General features: G+C 41.1%; 2 protein-coding genes across 11 annotated transcripts in view; one reads left to right on the forward strand and one right to left on the reverse strand.

Annotated features, from left to right (window-relative positions):
* CEP70 (centrosomal protein 70) overlaps positions 1–6,069 on the reverse strand; it is a 113,602-nt gene extending 107,533 nt beyond the window's left edge. For 2 of the 3 annotated variants that reach the window (XM_059162753.1, XM_059162751.1), the window contains exon 1: positions 5,929–6,069. The gene's annotated coding sequence lies outside the window, so the exon portion shown is untranslated. The remainder of the gene's footprint in view (positions 1–5,928) is intronic. The other variant, XM_059162755.1, reaches the window with a different exon arrangement.
* Positions 6,070–6,189: 120 nt separating this feature from the next.
* On the forward strand, positions 6,190–19,352 carry FAIM (Fas apoptotic inhibitory molecule). 8 transcript variants are annotated; one of them, XM_059162756.1, is made up of 6 exons: positions 6,197–6,341; positions 10,811–10,869; positions 11,962–12,094; positions 12,443–12,671; positions 15,880–15,929; positions 18,885–19,352. In XM_059162756.1, exons 2-6 carry the CDS (start codon positions 10,826–10,828, stop codon positions 19,032–19,034), a joined length of 606 nt encoding a protein of 201 aa, XP_059018739.1. In that variant the 5' UTR covers positions 6,197–6,341; positions 10,811–10,825; the 3' UTR covers positions 19,035–19,352. The 8 variants fall into 8 exon arrangements, with proteins under 8 accessions (XP_059018743.1, XP_059018739.1, XP_059018740.1 ...); XM_059162757.1 differs by lacking the exon at positions 6,197–6,341 and adding an exon at positions 6,430–6,515; XM_059162759.1 differs by lacking the exon at positions 6,197–6,341 and adding an exon at positions 6,619–6,640.
* Positions 19,353–20,084: the final 732 nt, after the last annotated feature.

The raw sequence follows: 20,084 nt of genomic DNA on the forward strand, positions 1-20,084 counted from the left end.
CAGGGTTCAACTGGGGCTGATGGATTCACTTCCAAACTCATTCAAGTGGTTATTGGCAGGGCTCAGTTTGTTCCTTAGCAGCAGGCCTCTCTACAGGCTGCCTGAGTAGCACCCACAACATGATAGCTTCCCACAGAGGAAGTGATCCAAGAAAAGGTGTGAGGGCCTAAGAAATAAGCAGAAGTCTTTTTTAGAACCTCCTCTGGGTAGTGACATCTCATCACTTCTGCTATATGATATTAATCACACAGACCAACTATGGTAAAATACAATAGAGGACTACACAAGGATGTTGATACCAGGAAGTAAGGATGCTTGGGAGCCATTTTGTAAGCAACTAATCAGTCTGCTTGCTCATTTTTTTGTGCCTCCTCCACTAGAATGTAAACTTCATGAGTGGGGAAAAACATCAGTGATGTTCATTGTAATATTCTCTCCACAGGACTTGCCATAGAACAGATGGTCAATAAATACTGAATAAATGTAATGATGATAATGATATGAATTCCAAAGAATGAGCTCCCTACAACAATCCTGTCTTACTCTCACACAGATTTCCAGTTGCCTTTCATGGCAGCATTCAAATATTTGTTTATTTAAGACTTCATTTTTAAGTAATCTCTACACCCAACATGCAGCTCGAACTCACAACCCTGACATCAAGAGTTGCATGCTCCACTGACTGAGCCAGCCAGACACAGCTCAAATAATTTTTTTAAAGCAAGCCTCTAGGGGCACCTGGGTGGCTCAGTGGGTTGGGCTTCTGCCTTTGGCTCAGGTCATGATCTCAGGGTCCTGGGATCGAGTCCTGCATCAGGTTCTCTGCTCAGTGGGGAGCCTGCTTTCCCCTCCCTCTCTGCCTGCCTCTATGCCTACTTGTGATCTCTGTCAAATAAATATAAAAAATAAATAAAAGCAAGATTCTATTATGCCCAAGAACCTTTATTCAGAATTTCTTTTTTTGCTAAAGAAACCCATAATTTTTATTTCACTGTCAGTTTTTCAGGAAGTGAATTCTCAAAGGAGATGAAAAAAATTTTTGAGCTGGACCCAAAGCTATGGGGGGTACAAATTTAGAGAGGAGTGTTAACCATTAGTAAATGCCTACTCAGCACAATTAGGAGGGCTGGCAGAGCTAGGAGCAAGCTAGGGGAACTGAGTCCAAGATTATTGCATTGGATAGGACCCTGGAAGCATGTAAAAGTGATTCCAGGTGACTGGAATTCAGTGACTCCCCCTAGCTCCCAGATACAATTATTTCAAAATAAAGTTTTTTTAAAAAGCACCAGTAGACTGGGGCACATGGATGGCTCAGTCAGTTAAGCAGCCGATTCTTGATTTTGGCTCAGGTAATGATCTCAGGGTCATGGGATCAAGCCCCAACTGGGGCTTTGCTCTCAGCAGGGAGTCTGCTTGAGGATTCTCTCTCTCCCTCTGCCACTTCCCCGACTCTTGCTCTCTATCAGTCTCTAAAGTAAATAAATCTTTTTTAAAAATCACAAAGACCTACATTAAAAGAAGTTCTAAGTATGTACGTTAGAAAGAAGTGATCAAAGAAGACAAGTATAAGATGCAAGGGTTGTTGAGAAAAAATGATAAACATGCAGATAAATATAAACAAACATTGTATAATTCAGTATAACGATCACAAAGGCAAATGTGTGGGCTGGAAAAAGGACAGACTCAATGAAACTTGATTACACAGTGAAAGGGGCAGGCATTGGAGTTAGAGTATTCCAAAATACCTGTATTGTCTAAAAGGAGAAGCGGGGTGGTTAGGCTCTCTTAAGTGTGCAATGTAAAATTTTAAGGGTAGCCTCTCTAAGAACAGGAATAGAGTCAATGAATTCCAAACCAGGGGATGGAAAAAGTGGAATATGAAAACAAAAATTCAGGCTACTTTTAAGAATGAAAGAAAGGAGAAAAAAAGGCAGATCAAAGGTGGGACAAATAACAAAAGGTAAGATAGTAGAGGCAAGCTAAATACAGTGGGAAGTGCAAAACACCTTTCTTCATTATTATTATTTTTTAAATTTATATCCCCTCCACCCATTTCTCCCCCCTCAACCTCTAATGATCACCAATCTCTAATGATCACCAATCTTTTGGTTTTGTTTTTAGATCCCACCCACATGAGACATATACAGTAATTGTCATTTTTTAGTTATTTCACTTAGAATAGTGTCCTTAAGCTCCATCCATGTTGTCACAAACAGCAGAATTTCCTTCTTTTTTATGGCTTAATAATAGTATTCATGTCTCTGTGTGTGTGTGTGTGTGAGAGAGAGAGAGAAACAGAGAGAGAGAGAAATATCTAAAAGTAAAATTGCTGGATATGGTAGTTTCATTTTTAATTTTTTTCTAGAGGGACAGGGTAGGGCAGAGGGAGATAAAGAATCTCAAGCAGGCTCCATGCACAGCGAGGAGCCTGTGGCAGGCTCTATCTCACAACCCTGAGATCATAACCTGAGTCAAGATCAAGAGTAGGACACTTAATGGACTGAACCACCAGGGCACTCTTATTTTTACTATTTTTGAGGAACCTCCACACTGTTTTCCATAGTAGCAGCACCAAATTACATTCCTACCAACAGTGCACAAGTGTTGCCTTTTCTCCATATCCTTGCCAACACTTGTTATTTATTTTTGATAACAGCCATTCTAACAGGTATGAGCTATTCATGTATATAGTTTCTATATAACTATAGAAAATAGACTCAGAAAAAAACATCAAATTCATGTTCATACTGGCCTTGAAGGAAGACAAGCAAGTAATAGTGCTGGACTTGCAAATCCAATAGTGTTTTATCTGCAATGTTTTCTTCCATTGAAATTTTTCAATGAGCCAATATTTAATGATGGTCAGTTGATTCTAGGTAGCAGGAATATGGGTATTAATATCTATACTTTTCTATGTTTTTAAAATTTCTCTAAATAAACACAATACAAATTTTTATAAAGTCTTAACCAACTGGAACATGAGTCTGTACTGCCTTCCTTTGGCTCTTGGCTCTAATTAAGGGTGTATCTACAGTCCCCACGCTCCACATGACTTAAACCAAAGCCTACATTCTTCTAAAATTGTCAAGTTTCTCTTGTTTGATGTTCTGCAAAATCACCTTGTTTCACCGCTTCCCCACTTGCTGTGTTTGTGTAGGTAGAACCACAGCGTCCTCAGGCTGAGGGGAAGATGTCTAAGCAGCAGCAAACCAGCCAGCAGCAGGAGACTGTGGGTACTGGCTTTGGCTCTGACACACAATCCTCTGAGGCCAGAATTCTGAGCCCAGGGCTTGTTTCTAAAGCCCCGATTCTTCTTCCTTTAAACGTATCGCCAGTCATCAGGCTGAACCAATACTGGAAGGGCATGTGGAGAATTTTAAGTCTTGTTGTTATCAGACTATGTAACTTTTCCCTTTTATTTTAATCTCCATTCACATTCTTTAAAAAGTAAGTTCAGAAAACCCGTCAATGCATTAACAATTCCTTTTTCAAAAGGAGGCAGAATGAAAGCACGGAGAATGGTGAATGAAAACATTTTGTTACTCTCTTAAACTATGCCATTGATGGTCTGGCTGGTTCAGTCAGTAGAGGATGTGACTCTTGATCTCAGGGTTCTAAGTTCAAGCCCCACGTTGGGTGTAGAGATTACTTAAAAATAAAATCTTATAGGGGCACCTGGGTGGCTCAGTGGGTTAAAGCCTCTGCTTTCTGCTCAGGTCATGATCCCAGGGTCCTGGGATCAAGCCCCACATCGGGCTCTCTGCTTAGCTGGGAGCCTGCTTCCTCCTCTGTCTCTCTCTCTCTGCCTGTCTCTCTGTCTACCTGTGATCTCTGTCAAATAAATAAATAAAATCTTTAAATAAAAAAATTATTAAAAAAAAATAAATAAAATAAAATCTTATAAAAAGTCGTCCATCAATCAATCAGTCACTGATGTCAAAGGGCAAACTGGTGAGAGGCAGTTTAAGAGGTTAAGAACAGCATTTAGGTACCCTGGGAAACAAGGAAATAATCTGCGAATGAGAATAAAGTCAAAAGCATGGGTCACCTGGCTGGCTCCATGAGGAAAGCATGTGACTCCTGATCTTGTGGTTGTGAGTTTGAGTTCCATATTGGGCACAGAGATAACCTTGAGGTGTGTGTGTGGGGGTGTCAAGTCAAAAGCAGGATCAGCTTGACTGAACACATTTTATACTCAAGTTCACTACCTTTCACAGTATTTTCTTCAGACTTTCTTTTCGTAACAGTTCTGTCTAGTAACAAGTGACTAATGCTACCATCAGTGTCCTGGTCCCCGGGAATGAGTAGGTGGAAAATGTAGCCCAAACTGGTATGTTCCTCAATTCAGGTATCCCAGGAATTATACCAAAGAGAAAACAGTGACACAGAACAAGGCACCTGAGGAATCAGATTGCACTGACTATTCTTGGTGCAAACATGAATGCACCTCAGTGCTCTGTGGGCAAAGGAGCTTCTCAGGCCTCTAAGGAAGGGCCCAGATATTTCTTCAAGCACATTTAACCATTTTGTCACCACAGGCCTTGTTAACATGACAGGTCTGGCTCTACATGCTGGCCCTGTAACTTCTGAAGGGCTTTGGGCCTCTGTAATGTAAGTACTGGGCTGTTGTGAAAAATACACACAATATATAAGGACATAGCAAACATCCAATAAATGACATCTTACTGGTCTTATAAAGGATATCCAGACGTCTGAAGTTTTACAAGAAAATCTGATCCTTCATTAAACGGTATCACTGAGCTGCTCCCCAACCAGGGTTTCCTGATGCTAGCCCAACTAAGAAACAACTTAGCATTGTTTCTTAGAAGAAATAAGGACTAGATAAAAGTAATTAGGAATATCATTCAGCTAACCTTATCCCATCACTGGAAATTTCCACTCTGGGGCCTTTTACCCTTTCCCCACTACCTCACTCTTTCAACAATTATTTATTGAAAACTCTGCTCAAGACACTGGTTTAGAAGAAAATACAAATATGAAAAGTCTTTGTTTTCCAGAAGCTTTCAGTACAGGGTGGCAAACAAAAAATCCGTGCTCACAAAGCAGAATCTGTATGATATAATTTGCTTAAGCATTCAGTCATTATTACTTTGCAGACTGATTAATAGGTTGTTTCTTTTTGTGTCTCTATCCCCCTTCTCTCACATACTTGCTCAGCATTTAGAAATGACTTCAACTCTACCAACCCTAAAGATAAAACGATCCTTTATATTAACCTCAAGCGGGAGGAAGAAATTACACAATAGAGCATGGATGCCTCCATGTCCCTCCAAACTTCTGGGCCATCAGAGTCCTCACCAGAATAAGAATACTGTCAAATGTCTGTATATTATTGTCCCCGGGGCCACTCACTGGCCTCCTCAAATGGTCCACTCAACAACTCTCCTCCCTCTCTGCTGGTTGCGAAAATGGATACCACGTGAAACTTACCCAGGCATGCTCTACATTCATTCCTTAAACAAGTATTTATCAGAGCCTACTATGAGCCTGCACTGTGAAGATGTGCGAGATACACGAGTGAAAGCCAAGCAGCCACAACCCCTGCCTTTCAAGAACCTCAGTCCACGACTAAGTTACCCATTAAGCAAAAATTACAGAAATAACTGCACACCCTGACAAGGGCTAAGGAGAATTCAAGGGTTCAGGGCCTGGATAATTTTCCTTAAAAAATTATTAATTATCAATTTTCCTTAAAAAATTATATGTCCGGCAGCAAGCTCAACAACTAAGGGAAGAGGCAGGGAGGAGCTCCCAGCAGAGGGAAGAGCATCTGCAGAGGCCCGTGGAGAGAAAAAGCTTGCATCATTCGAGAACTACATGGGGCCTCACGCGTGCTTTAAGGAGCTTGGGTCTTTACAGAAGTAACCAGAAAAGATTTCAAGGGGCGAACGCCATAATCAGATTTACCTGCCCAGTGGCTTCAGAGCAGACACAGGGTCTCTTTTTGCCACCAGTTTATCCCCAGCGTCCGGCCCCGCGCCTTCTATTAGCGGGTCCCACCAGCCAGGGCTTAAGGTTTGGGGTTTGGGATGAGGCAGGGCTCCTGCAGAGAGCGCCAAGCCCTCCGCTGAGGCAGCGGGCGGGGGTTGCGTCCGCGGCGCTCGGCGCTCGGAGGCGGGTGGCGGCCAGCGCTGGGCACCTCAGGGGACCTGAAGCGCCACAGAGTCGGCGCGCTCGCAACTGGCGGCGGCCGAGCTTTCAGCTTCCGAGGAGGAGGCGCCCGGTTCTCGGCGAGGGGAGCAAGGCCACGCGGCCCGGGTGGCGGAGCCGGAACCCGCGCGCTCCGTGGCACAGAACCTGCCGTGGTGCCCGGCGGCCAGGTAAGCCCCGCGGCGCAGGTGGGGAGGCCCCGGGTCGGGCCCCAGAAGCCCCTGCGCCCAGCCCCGGCGTCCCCGCTGTAGCGCGGCTGCGGCCATCTCCCGGCGGCGGCGGCGGCGGCGGCGGCGGGCGCCGCGAGCGGTGGGTGGTGTCTACGCGGACCGTGAGCCGGGAGGGTGAGGCACCGGGGTGTTCGGGAGTTTTCTGTCGGCCGGGCCCAGGGCGGAGGCAGAGGCGGGAACTGTGGGGGCGGGAGCAGCCTGGGGGTCTCTCCTTCCTGGCCAGGCTCTGCGACCTGAAGGTAATACTATTCCAGCCGTTTTTTCCTGGACGCCTCAGCGGAGTCAAGGTCGTGAGGTGCTGTAACTCGGCTCCTTTACCTAAGCGTGCGGCTCGCGCAGCTCCCCGTGGCTTCACGTGTTTTTGTGCGATCTTTGGGCCTTCCTGGGCTGCGCTCGTGTGCGCCAGGTTGAGCGCAGCGTCCCTCCGCAGGGCCTAGCCCAGGCTGGCCGTGCAGTGTCTTAGTGACCGCACTGCGACTGACTTGGTGGATTCCCTCCCTGCTGGTGAACGTGGTTTGCAGTGGGTAGCCAATACGGAAAGCAATTCCTTGAGCACTGTTATGTCTGGTGTGTTGAGCATGATTTGTTTAGAGTGGATCTGTTGTAAGGCTTGTGGTTTACGGGGTAAAAATGCTCCTCAGAAAAGTTACCGGTTTGGGGTTTTTTTTTTTTTTTTTTTTAAGATTTTATTTATTTGACAGAGAGATCACAAGTAGGCAGAGAGAGAGGAAGGGAAGCAGGCTCCCTGCTCAGCAGGGAGCCTGATGTGGGACTCGATCCCAGGACCCTGAGATCATGACTTGAGCCGAAGGCAGGGGCCCAACCCACTGAGCCACCCAGGTGCCCAAGTTACCGGTTCTTGTACCTCCGGTAGCCTTTGGGGACACCTGGCTCCTGAAGCTTCCTGACGCACTTTGCTGGAGGTCCCAATGCTTCCCATGGGTCTGGACGCACAGAGTCAACACCTATTTGTTGAAGACTGACTTTGTGGCTGGCCTTACCTAGAGCTTTTGCTGAAATGGGAACTATGAATATCTTAGTAATATTTAAAACGGACTTGGGTTTAGCTTGGACAGACCGTAAACAGCCCCAAGGACGGTTAAACCCAAGTTAAGGGCAAGATGGTTTCGATGAAGAGTAGAAACGTCTTAATAGTTAGGTCTTACTCTGAAACTGACCGTTGAACTGCTAGGGAAGAGATTTTAAAAAAGATAATGCTGATGCCTAGTTACTCAAAAAGCTTTCTTCCGAGACATGTAAAAAAGTTTCAAGTGAGTGACATCATCCTCATCAGTGGAAATAAATGGAATTTGTTTTTCCATCCTTTCCACTTACATTTTTGTTTTAAAATTCATTTTATTTTTATGTTATTGTTATTTTTAAAGTAGTTTTCATGCCCAGCATGGAGTCCAAAGCAGGACTTGGACTCACCACCCCGAGATCAAGGCCTGAATTGAGATCAAGAGTTGGATGCTTGGGGTGCCTGGGTGGCTCAGTGGGTTAAAGCCTCCACCTTTGGCTCAGTTCATGATCCCAGGATCCTGGGATCCAGCCCAACATAGGGCTCTCTGCTCGGCAGGGAGCCTGCTTCCCTTCCTCTCTGCCTGCCTTTCTGCCTACTTGTGAAGTCTGTCTGTCAAATAAATAAAATAAAAGTCTTAAAAAAAAAAAAAGTTGGATGCTTAATTGACTGAGCTACCCAGACACCCCTTCATTTACATTTTTAAAATTTTGTGCTAAAATAGAGGGGGTTTTCTTTATAATGATCATTTTTCAATTTGGTCACTTGATCCTGAAAATTAAGTATATGTGTAAGAGTTTAAGAATGACAGTGGAGGAGCACCTGGATGGCTCAGTGATGTAAAGCCTCTGCCTTCGGCTCAGGTCATGATCCCAGGGTTCTGGGATCGAGCCCCGCATCGGGCTCTCTGCTCAGCAGGGGGCCTGCTTCCTCTTCTCTCTCTGCCTGCCTCTCTCTGTCAAATAAAGAAATAAAATCTTAAAAAAAAAAAAAAATGACAGTGGATTAATTCCTTTCTCTCAAGTTTTAAACCAGAGTCTTCTCTGGCCTTCCCACCTATTTGGTAGGGCTGGGATCCTTTCTCTGGGGGTCCATTCTGTCCTTTACTTCTTCCCATTACAAGGACTGTCCCATGGCTGTGTCATAATCATCTTTTGGTCTCTACGGCCTCTCACTAAGCTTAGTGTCCAATTCAGTGCCTGGCACGTAAGTGACTGTTAACATGGTGAATGAATTTAGAGTATGACATGTGTTTATTAAGTCCAGTTTGTAACTTGAAGATGTGTGACAGGTATTTCTCATTTTTCAGATCAGTGAGGTAGATATTGCAGACAAGGACAGTTGTGATCATCTTTTGGTTATAGATAATGGTCGCATTCCAAGAAACACTACCAGCAGGGCACTTGGATCTTTCCTTTTTTTAAACAACTTTGTTGAGGTGTAGTTCACATACATACAATTCACCCATTTAAAGTATATAATTCAATGTCTTTTTGTATATTACAATATTATTTTTTTAAGTTGTGAAATACATATCACATAAAATTTGCCATTTTAACTGTCTTTAAGTGTACAGTTCAGTGGGATTAAGTACAACCACAATTTTGTGTAGCCATCACTATTTCTAAAACTTTTCAGCACTTTAGATAGATACTCCATAAATAAATGAATATATGAATGAATGTTGATGATTTAGGGAAAATTTTCAAGAAATAAATGTGATCTTGATTTCTCACTTCCCTTCTAATTTGTTGTGTTGTCTTTTATATTATATATGAAAAGTTATTATAATTAAGATGATACCATGCCTTATTGTAGTATGATAATATTGAAGTTCATTATAATGGAAAACTGAGCAATTCTTTCAAGTTTGAATAGTGAATTACTAAACTTTCTAGGGTCTCTAAAAGTTATAAAGCAAAATATGAAGATACCCCTAAACCCACTCTGATTTGCAAAAGATGGCTTATCCAAATTTATATTATGCTATTTGGCTTCCTTTGTTGCTGCGTATTCTCTTTGCTTTTATAGTTGCAGGATACCCTCCACTTTCACAGGAGATACCCTAGGGCTTCCTAAGATTAGAAAAATTCACAAATTTGTAAAGTGCTCTCAAAACAGGGATTTATTTTAGGTACAAAGTATTTGAGTTTTTAATTTTTATTCTAAAATTTTCATCTTTTCTGTGCTGCTGGATTGCTTTTATCAATGTTAATCCCTTCTTTAACATCTTTTTAAAAACAGTTTGTGGCTTCTGGCTGTTTCCAGCTAAAGAAGTCTGGCAATCTCCCATTTTTTACAAGGAGAGTGCACACTTGGACATCTATAGGGAGAAGGCCAGGCCAGAGTAGATCCGGAGAGCAAAAAATAGTTGAAGTTATTTTTCAGTAGGTTTGGCAAGGATACAGCTGTTAATCCCAAATCTCCAAACATGGAGGGTTTCCTATGCATGTGTGAATGAATATAAGTGTGCTTCTGATTTTAGTAAAATTTAATTAATATTACACCCCAGTTAATTCTGAGGTAATTGCATGGGAGTACTGGGCTTTAGTCTGGCTCAGGCCCTACTAGTGACCTGAGCAAACCACATAATTTTGTGGATTCATTATTGGCACTAGTAAAGTAAGAGGGCTTAGGTAAATGGGTAAATTAAGTTTGCTGTTCGAAAGTGATCTAGCATATCCTTGGTGGCTTCCTGCAAACCAATAATTTCTTTGAAGGTATCTACAAATTTTTTTTTAATTTTTTACTTATTTTTTTAGTTAAGTAAGCTCTATCCCCAACATAGGGATTGAACTCACAACACCAATATCAAAGTCATGTGCTCTACAACTGAGCCAGACAGGTGCTTCTAAAATATTTTTTTAATTATATATTCTACCATAATATATAGCCTTCTAAAATTGAATATTAGGATTGCATTTTAAATTTTTTACCACCGTGTAACATCAATGCTTCCCGAAGATGTATACTGTTTATCCTGGAGTTTTATGTTTTCCCTGACCCACTGCCTCATACCCTTGAGGCTTCTTATACCTCACTTTGAGAAGCATGGGACCCAGAGGACTGGGTCTCTAGGTCTCTTGCAGCTCTGATGTGGTATCATATTTGAAATAAACTAGAGTCTGTTCTCTAGTTTTAGGAAGTTATAAATTTATAACAGGGAAAAATATGATTGGCCAATTTGCATGACTTAATTTCTTTTCCTGACAACTAGAGATTGCAATTCTATTGTATGTATAAGCTGTTTCATCAGAAACTGCATGCAATTTGAGAAATGGATTGCAAACTTAGAAAAAAACCCTTTGCAGATGTCCTCTTTGTTGCTCTCAGTATTTCTTTGCTGCAATTCTGCTTTTTTCTTTCCTGCCTGCTAATTGGATTAAAGACTATTTTGCCATCCATGGCATCTGGAGATGACAGTCCTATCTTTGAAGATGATGAAAGGTAAATGTCTTGCGTGGCAATAAAATTAGCTCTTCAAACTTTCAGGATTGTTTTAATCACTTAGGTATTATTTATCCAGTCTACTTTGTTAAGGACACATTTTTTAAACTTGCAGATTGCAAGATGGTTTTGCTTTTCTGTGACTAAGAGCAGGGTAGTAAACACCTGGAATGGAGGTGGCCGCTAATGGCACACATCTTTTCCCATGGGGCCTGGATGTAAGGTCTCCAAATCTGTGTTAGCCCCAAGTTCTCAGCAATCACTTCAAGATGATGTAAAATCCACTTACCATTTCTGATGTAGAATACACAAACAATATTAGAGTGAGTAAAGAGTAAGATGTAGTTAAGAGAGCAGGCTCAAATATAGTCTGTATATAGGTATTACATAATATATATATGTACTCATGCTGGGCATAGACATAAATATTATATATTTTATATTAATAACAAAAGTATGTATTTAAGTTGTGCCAGATAAAGTATTATGGCAAAAATCCTTTATTTTCTAAATAAGATTATGGTAATAAAGACAAGAATTACCATTTTCCATACATTTTTTTTTCTTTTGTGATAGGACATTTCTTCTATGACTTCTCTTCTCAGTATAATAAATTAGAACTGTTTTTGTTAAAATGAATCCTAACGGGTTTAAGTATGAAAGGTTTGGGGAGTTCCTGTTTTGGAGTGAATGGATCTGAAAAAGAAATACCAGAATTAAATACTGTGCTTTTTAAATGGGGATGTAGGGAAGAAGTAGAGACTTTTTATTGACCTTTCCAAGCACTCTTCTGTAGCCCAGCTTAGAATGCTATCCTGGATAGGTTCTTAATCCTATTAATATTAAGGTGACTTTGTTTAGAATTATCCGACTATATATCCATATATAGTAGTTTCATCTTAAAGAAAGAGTAAGAGGGAGAAGGAGAAGATAGTTATATGTACTGTGAGTAGAAATTCTTAGGTACTGTCACTTTAGTATCTTGTAATTTTAGGGCTTTAAAAAAATCCGGTATTTTCATCTTGGAAAGATTTATTTGTTATATTCTTACTGCTTTTGGCCTATTGTAATTGCTTTATTTTATTCCCTTAGCCCTCCTTATAGCCTGGAAAAAATGACAGATCTCGTAGCCGTTTGGGATGTCGCTTTAAGTGATGGAGTCCATAAGATCGAGTTTGAACATGGAACCACATCAGGCAAACGAGTGGTATATGTAGATGGGAAGGTAGGAAAACATGGATTACTTTGTAGATTATGGCATACATAGAAGCTTGAATTTGTTAACATAGATTCTTCGTATGTAATTCAAGGCTTTTCTCTTACATTGATTATCTTTATATTTGGGCCTGGATCATGTTACTGGACAAAGAAAACTAATAAGAGTTATAGAGTTCATAGAGTGTAACATTTAAACTTCAAGTGCTTTTATTTTCTAAAATATTTGAATCATGAAGTAATAAAATTACATCTAAATAACATTGCTATTTACTCACTTTAATTACAGCATTTCTAAAGCTAAATATTAAGTTTTCTTCCATTTGTGTGTTTTTAACTTTCATATTTTGTTGCTTAGGAAGAGATAAGAAAAGAATGGATGTTCAAACTAGTGGGCAAAGAAACCTTCTGCGTTGGAGCTGCAAAGACAAAAGCAACCATAAATATAGATGCTGTCAGTGGATTTGCATATGAATATACTCTGGAAATTAATGGGAAAAGTCTCAAGAAGTATATGGAGAACAGGTCAAAAACCACCAATACTTGGGTATTACGTTTGGATGGTGAGGACTTTCGAGTTGTGTTGGGTAAGTGAGCGCTATTTCTGCAGAATTTATTGGCTTTTTATGGTGGTTGTTTATTAGTTCCCCCAACTATCCAGACCCTTTATAGGAGCTTTGCGTAGAGAGAGTGTAAGTATGCGTAGGTGTATTTCTGATGTACCATATGAACGAAGTATTCATTTAAATGACTGATTTATATGAGAGCCAGATTTTGTAGTGATAGATTTGAGGACTATAAACAGGTTTAAAAAAAGAAATAATGATGTATTATTATTTATTATTGATATTTATATTATTGTCATTATTGATACTTCTCTTTAAAATGATGTTTAGAGACAGTAGAAATTGAAGATTGATCAGTAACAAAGGAATTTTTCTCTAGGTAGCAAACAGTTTAGTACTGTAACACCTCAAAGTTGTCAAAGTCCAGATAAAGTAGATTACAAAATAAAGAGTAATAAGCCATTGATCTTTAAGCTAAGCTCTGCTGTTACAGATCGCTATCTATGTTGTTTCTACTGGGCCTATAAAATAAATATTTACAAGTTGCTATCTTTTCTCTCTTCTGGTACTCCCGTATTTCCTGCTTCTCATATCACTAAAGTTAAGACCATTTGGATTATCTCAGTAATTCACTGATTCATTTATTTAGATAATATTGCATACCTGCTAAATACCAGTTAGCATACTGTAGTATGCAGTAGAAAAAGAGATGTTGTCCATGCCTTAAGGAGTCTACAGTCTATTCAAATGCTACCATGTTCTTTTAAAAAAATTTTTTTGAGAATGAAAAATGTGGGGGCATCTAGGTAGTTCAGTTGGTTAAGCCTCTGACTCTTGGTTTCAGCTCAGGTCATGATCTCACCATTGGTCAGGATCAAGCCCCGTGTTGCGCTCTGTGCTCATTGCAGAGTCTGCTTCAGATTCTTTATCCCTCTGTCTCCTGCTCAGTTTCCTCATTCTCTCTCAAATAAATAAATAAATATTTTCTTTAAAAAGTGAAAAATGTTTGGATTACTGGCTGGCTCAGTTGGTGGAGCACATGACTCTTAATCTCAGGGTCATGAGTTCAAGTCCCACACTGGGTATAGAAATCACTTAAATAAACTTAAAAAAAATGTTTATTCAGTAATTAAATGCACATAGTTGGAAAAAAAAAAAAAAACCCAGAAACTCCTATATAGCTTATTTATTGAAGGAACTAGATCAATTTGTCTTGAAGAGTTTCCTGTGGTCTGGATTTTGTTGATAGCACTTCTGTGATGTTTCTCTTTCTTTTTCTTTTTCTTTTTCTTTTTTTTAAAATATTTATCATTTATAGTTTTTATTTTTAAGTAATTTCTGCACCCAAAGTGGGATTTGAACTTACAACCCAAGGTCAAGAGTCACATGCTCTATCAACTGAGCCAGCCAGGCAGTCCCTCTTCTCTGTTTCCCATACATTGGTAGTTGACTGAAGAATTGGTCAAATTTAGGTTTAATTTTTTTTTTTTTTTTTGCAAGACTATAGTTTTATTATATCAAGAGGCACATGATGTTTGTCAAACATTGCCCCTCCTGGTGTTTTTACTGTTTTGTGCTCCCAGTACCCATTTCTTCACAGGTTCTCCAGCTGAACATGTTGTCAGATCTTAAATTTTTTTTAATATTCTGCTACATGAAAAATGATATTTCAGAGTTGTTTTTATTTGCCTTTTTCAAAATTAAGTGAAGTTGAACAGCTTTTCACATTTGAGGTCCTTTTGTTTTTCTTTCCTGATAATGCATCTTCATGTCCTTTGACCTACTTTCTTTTGGGTTGTTGGTATTTTTCTTGTTGATTACTCAGAGTCTCTATGTTAGTAAGATTAAACTTTTGTCTGTGCTGTGAGCTTTGCTTATTTTTTTCCACTTTGTCATTTATTGTATGACTTTGCTTATGCACATATGTGTTTTCTTAAATGATGTAGGAATATTTTTTACTTTTACATAGTTAAATGTATTGCAATTTTCTCTTTTGTCTTCTGGGTTAGATTTCTTCAGAGGCACATTAATAATAGCTTTATAGAAGGTCAGAGTTCAGTATAAATTCCATTCTTCACCACCATCATGGTTTACTTCAGCAGTATATCCTCTGCTCAGGTGTTGGGACGAGCTCAGTTTCCCTACAGCTGCTGCCATTGATATGCGCCCCTGCCCCTGCACCCCAGGCTGCCACTAGGGCAACCATGGCCCACATCTCCTGGGCCCCTCGGCCTCTCTCCCCTTTAGCCCCGCTCAAAGGCCTATCTCTGTTCTCTGAGGCTCCCTTCTCAAGGTGTGAGGAGAAAAGAGTCCCTACTAGACTGTGTTCCTGGAATAGATAGGCTGTTAGAATGAAGCCCCTGCCTGGCACCTCAACTGTGACCCGCAGGCAAGTTTTTGACCCCCAGGCTTCTCACATGCACACAGGTCCCGATTCTAAGCTTCTTATAATGCCCACAGCTCATCTTGTGGCTGCTTGATGAGTACAATCTTCTCCCCCGCCACCCACCAGAACACTGATATTTACACTTGGATCTGGGGATCCTCCCCCAAAATGCACACGTGTCCTTGCACACTTGCATACATACATATGCCTCCCAAAGCGAGCCCTGACACCTAAACTAATGCTCAGGTGGCTCATGGTAGCAGTTTGCTCCACAGAGTCTGCACAGTCCAGCAGGGATGCCTGTGTTTTTCCTTATGATCCAAAAATTTTCCCCCAAAATGAAATCATCGCAAAAATGAATAGAGATTATTGGGCCCTCCAGTAGGAAATTTAAGGTTAGATTTCTAAGCCTGTATGCTGTCCATCCTACATGAACCCTGTCGCAGCCTTTCTTGGTGACCTCTTTGCGCCATCATCCACTGGGCTCTTTGTGCAAGGCATTGGGGGATTATCTGGTCACTGACAACAGTCTGTGGTGAGGGCCCTCCTCATACTCATTTCTGTGCATCCTTAATCCTGAAGTGTGTGTTGCAGTGTTTATTTTGTTCAACAGGGCTTCACCCATTTGTACCGAGGCTCTGATCATTTCTTAAAAGATTATTTTGTTTCATTTTTATTTTGTGAACCAAGAGTAAACAGTTTCTTCAAATTTAGAAAAATTGGAAAGCCATGAAAAGTTAATAGAGTTTTAGAAGTCCAGTATATCAAACTTCTTTTAAAATAATAGAGTTAATTTTATGTCTGAATCATAGATTATAACTTTTGTTATTGTTACTTTTACAGAAAAAGACACTATGGATGTATGGTGCAATGGTAAAAGAATGGAGACAGCAGTAAGTTGACCCTTTGATTACTCTTAGTGCCACGGGTAAGGGTTGCTGCTGAAATGTTGCTGCGTTTCCTAATGATGGAGATTGATAATTAACCAAGGTCCTCTAGGTTAAGAACAAGAAAGAGATGAAGTACTCCTGACTCCAAATTCTGGAGACCTTTCCAGGAGAGCACCTGGGGCAGGGAGGGGTTGGAAACACCTTCTGTTGAGAGCTGACCCCAGCTCACATGCTGCCTTTCCTCTCCTGCACCAGGCTCTGTCCTAAAAGGAATTCACACATCCATCCATCAAAAACTGCCCCACAGAGGTTGGCATCCTCCTGTGTTTGTCCAAGTTAAGGTTGGGCTTCATTCCACAGCTCCTCAAACCTGCATGTGTAGGAATCATGTGGGATCTTGTTAAAATACAAATTCTAACATTTCCCCTGGTACCAATGCTATATGTTGCCCCACGGGTCATGCTTGAAATAGGAAGGCTTTACACCATACCCTCAAAGCAGATAGGACTTTTCTAAAAGTGGAGTTTTTTAAAAAGGAGGAATATACACATGTCAGATGACACAAAGGCAGATAGGAAAGGGCCCTGTCACCAACCCCAGAAGACAGGTGGAATGTATAGACCAGCAGTGCCCAGAGGCTACCCCACTCATTGTGGCCAAGCATGATGACATCCACATCTAGCCCCACAGTGTCTGGCCTTTGCTGGCAGCTGCTTGCACCACTATGGCCATGGGTGGGATGACTATTGGAGTGATTTCAGCAAGAATGAAATAGCAGTGTGCATAGCACAGGGAGCAAGCAGAAGCAGAGGAGACCATCAAGGGAAGCATGGAGTGTGGGACTGGGAGCTGCAGTACCTGGATGGAAATTTGCCAGGGCCGGGGAGTCTGCTGGCAAGCCAGAGGTACTCTCCTCTGTCCCCACCTTTCATGCTGGCTTCCAACATGAACACCAGGCCTAGAGATAATGGGACCCACTCTGCTCTAGTCAGGTTTAGCTAGTTGTCCATGGTGAGTGCTGCCCTTGTCTCCATCTGGGATAGGTGCAGGAAGGTGAGGAGCAGTGCTCGGAGGGCAGGAAGTCTGGGATGAGTTTGTTCAGCTGCTATCTAGGACCTGCCTGCTGGGTCTTGTGGCTGTCTGCTTCTGAGGAAGTGCCTATGCCAGAAACCAAATGCTACAAAAATAGATGCTTCTCTCTTTCTTAATCCTGGTTTGAATTCTTGAAGGGTTATTGAATCAGGGTTCACTCAGAATCCATCACCAGAGCTTGAGCAGGGTTAGATCTACTGATTTAAATCTAGAGCTCTCTGGGTTCAATCTACTGATCCAGACTTCTTTTATGCAGAGAGGTTTGGAGAGCTCTTCAGTGTTTTATGGCCCCTATGGAATAGCTTCGTTATCGTTAGCATGGATCAGGCACCTGCTGGTCCTTCCTGTCCTTTCCTTCCTTCCCTGGAATTCTCTAGATGCCAAATTGGCAGTTTTGAATCCTGTTCCCTCCCCCTCAAGGAATTCTCCAGTGCAAGTGTAAAGAGATGTTTTGTGATATTAAGAATATGGTTGTAAATAAGTAAGAAGTTCAAAGTCATGTTCTTACACAATGTCTTTGTTCCTCAGTAATTAGCAGGAAACCACAGGTGTTTGGACAATAGCACTTTACAACCGAGTTGCCTCCTCACTATAACTCAAACTGAATTTGCAGAGTAGTTTCTGCAGCTCCGCATGTGGGCAGCCTTCCCCAGTAGGTGCTCCCCTGCTCTTGCTGCCCGTGAGCTACAGTTTATCCCCTCCTTTTTCTTTCCATCTCAAAGCATCATGACCAAGATTATGTATCTAGCAAATTCTGCACCCACAGGGTCTTGTGGTGGTGTCAGTACTCCTCTGGTAAAGAGCTATGGGCTGGGTTCTCCCCACAGCTCAAAAAGCTCTTCCTCGTGCGGCCTGTGATCTCTCAGGCTGGGTAATGGCTGTGGGGCCTCCCTGGGTCGGGTCCAGCTGCCAGGAAGCTCGTGGCCAAGTTTTAACCCTGGTTGTGCTTTCTTTGTTTTCTGGCATATTCTACTTTCATCCTCAAACCCTCCTGTTCTTCCTTTCTTCTCTGCACTACCTGGCCCCTATCTTTTTACTCTAAATTAACTCCTGTTCAGTTCCTGTTCAGTAAAAATATAATATGAGCCATAGATATATATCCAAAATATTATACTTTAACATCAATATTAAAAGTTTTTAGAGTTATTTTACATTCTAAGTCTTCCACACTCCGTGTCTGTTTTTCACTGAAGCAGCACATGGTATTTCAGACTCAGCACATTTCAAGTGCTTGACTGCCACACACGGCTGGTAGCTGCTGTGGCAGACAGAACAGGGCGAGCTTAGGTAGTGCTTGGTCTTGTCATCTGTGTGTTTTACTGTAAGTCACCTTGCATTCTGAGGAATTGGGTTTTCAGAGTGGGCTAAGAGCATTCTATCCCTTCCTGATGGTTGTTTTGCTACTCCGTGCCTCGATGCCCTGGTCTGTACAGTGAGGAGAGTAATAATGCTGCTGTCAGGTTATGGAGAAGGTTCAGTGAAGTAATGCTTACACACTGTTCTTGATACAGAGCAAGTGACTCAGTACAAAGTAAGTGCTGGCAATCATGCTTCCCATTTGTACTTTAGTAGTCAGTGTTGTCTCATAGTGCATGTTATAGACACACAGCCATAAGACATAAGGGCTTTTTTATCCCTCTGAAATTCAAGATTGTTCAAGATAGTAAGCGGGTACAAATAAGAAATGTTCAGTTCACAGCAGACATGGAAAAGCATTTAGCAATACAAGCTTCTGACTTTAATTTTCCTAAGTCTAACATTTAGCTAATAGATATTCATTATACCACCCTTTTTAGATGGTGTTGATACTCTAGACAAAGATAAATGTTTCTGGAACACTAATTCCTCCTTCTTTTGTTGGCCTAGGGTGAGTTTGTAGATGACGGGACTGAAACTCACTTCAGTGTTGGGAACCATGACTGTTACATAAAGGCTGTCAGTAGTGGGAAGCGGAAAGAAGGGATAATCCATAGTCTCATTGTGGATAATAGAGAAATTCCAGAGATTCTTGAATGACTTCATGATAATGAATTTTAATCTTAAGATGTAAAGATCAAGACTTTTAAATTACTGTGGTAATTAAGTATGTTCAATATGTACTTTTCAGTACACTTAGTCTGCCAGGTGTTTATTTTTTAGTTACTTGAAACTGTAATATTCCAAGGGTCAAAAAAATTATGTACAATCAATTGTAAAAATTGCAATTTATTTTGTAAATAATGTAAAATGTTTTAAAGCCAAATGGAAAATAAGATATGGACCAAAATCACTCATGTTTTACAAGAGGAATTTTTACTACAATAAATGCTATAAAATAAAATTGGTGCTGCTTGATCTGTGTTTCTGAAAATGGATATCTTCATTGAAAAAAAAAATTTTATTTTAGAGAGAGAGCACATGAACCAGGGGAGGGGGCAGAGAGAGAGAGAATCTCAAGCAGAATCTATGCGAAGCACAGAGCCTGATGCATGCGAAGCACAGAGCCTGATTTCATGACCCAAAGATCATCAACTGAGACAAAATCAAGAGTTAGACACTTAACCGACTGTACCACGAGGGGCCCCTATCTTCATATATTTTTAATCCATACAGGTAGATTGTCTCTTTAGTTTAAAGCATTTGCTACATAATGATATGATTAGTGTACCTGGAAAAAATGAGAAACATTTTCTGTCTGAAAACTTAAAGAAATACCAAATAGTGTCATGTAAGTATTTAATTAAAAATGGGTTTCTGAAAATGTAGTCATTTTGTTTAATCAGCACAGTGAGGACAAAAGAACAAGAGGAAGAAGGAAACTTCTTTACACCAGGCTGCCTCAGTTGCATCCTCAGGCAGTGCTGGAAAAGTGGAGTTGCATCTGGTGTTGGGAGGTGACAGCAGCGTGAGGCAGGCCAGGCCTCCTCAGGAAGGTGAGTGCCTGAGATTATGCACTCAGTGCTCTGCTTAGACAGTCTTTTAGGAAAGGATATCGCTTACCAGTAGGGCCTTTTTGTCAGGGTGTCTCATGTCTGTTACAACACCGTGATCCTCTAAGAGGAGGGGTTCTTCATTTTCTTGACTTGC

The sequence above is a fragment of the Mustela lutreola genome, chromosome 2 (genome assembly GCF_030435805.1).
Source record: "Mustela lutreola isolate mMusLut2 chromosome 2, mMusLut2.pri, whole genome shotgun sequence".
Classification (NCBI taxonomy): Eukaryota; Metazoa; Chordata; class Mammalia; order Carnivora; family Mustelidae; genus Mustela; species Mustela lutreola.

What these genes read in the sequence shown, in the direction of transcription:
- FAIM (XM_059162756.1), top strand. Translation starts at nt 10,826, where the DNA reads ATGGCATCTGGAGATGACAGTCCTATCTTTGAAGATGATGAAAG. An exon ending in GGACTTTCGAGTTGTGTTGG is followed by an intron (nt 12,672 to 15,879) that starts GTAAGTGAGCGC and finishes TTACTTTTACAG; the next exon opens with AAAAAGACACTATGGATGTA. An exon ending in GTAAAAGAATGGAGACAGCA is followed by an intron (nt 15,930 to 18,884) that starts GTAAGTTGACCC and finishes TTGTTGGCCTAG; the next exon opens with GGTGAGTTTGTAGATGACGG.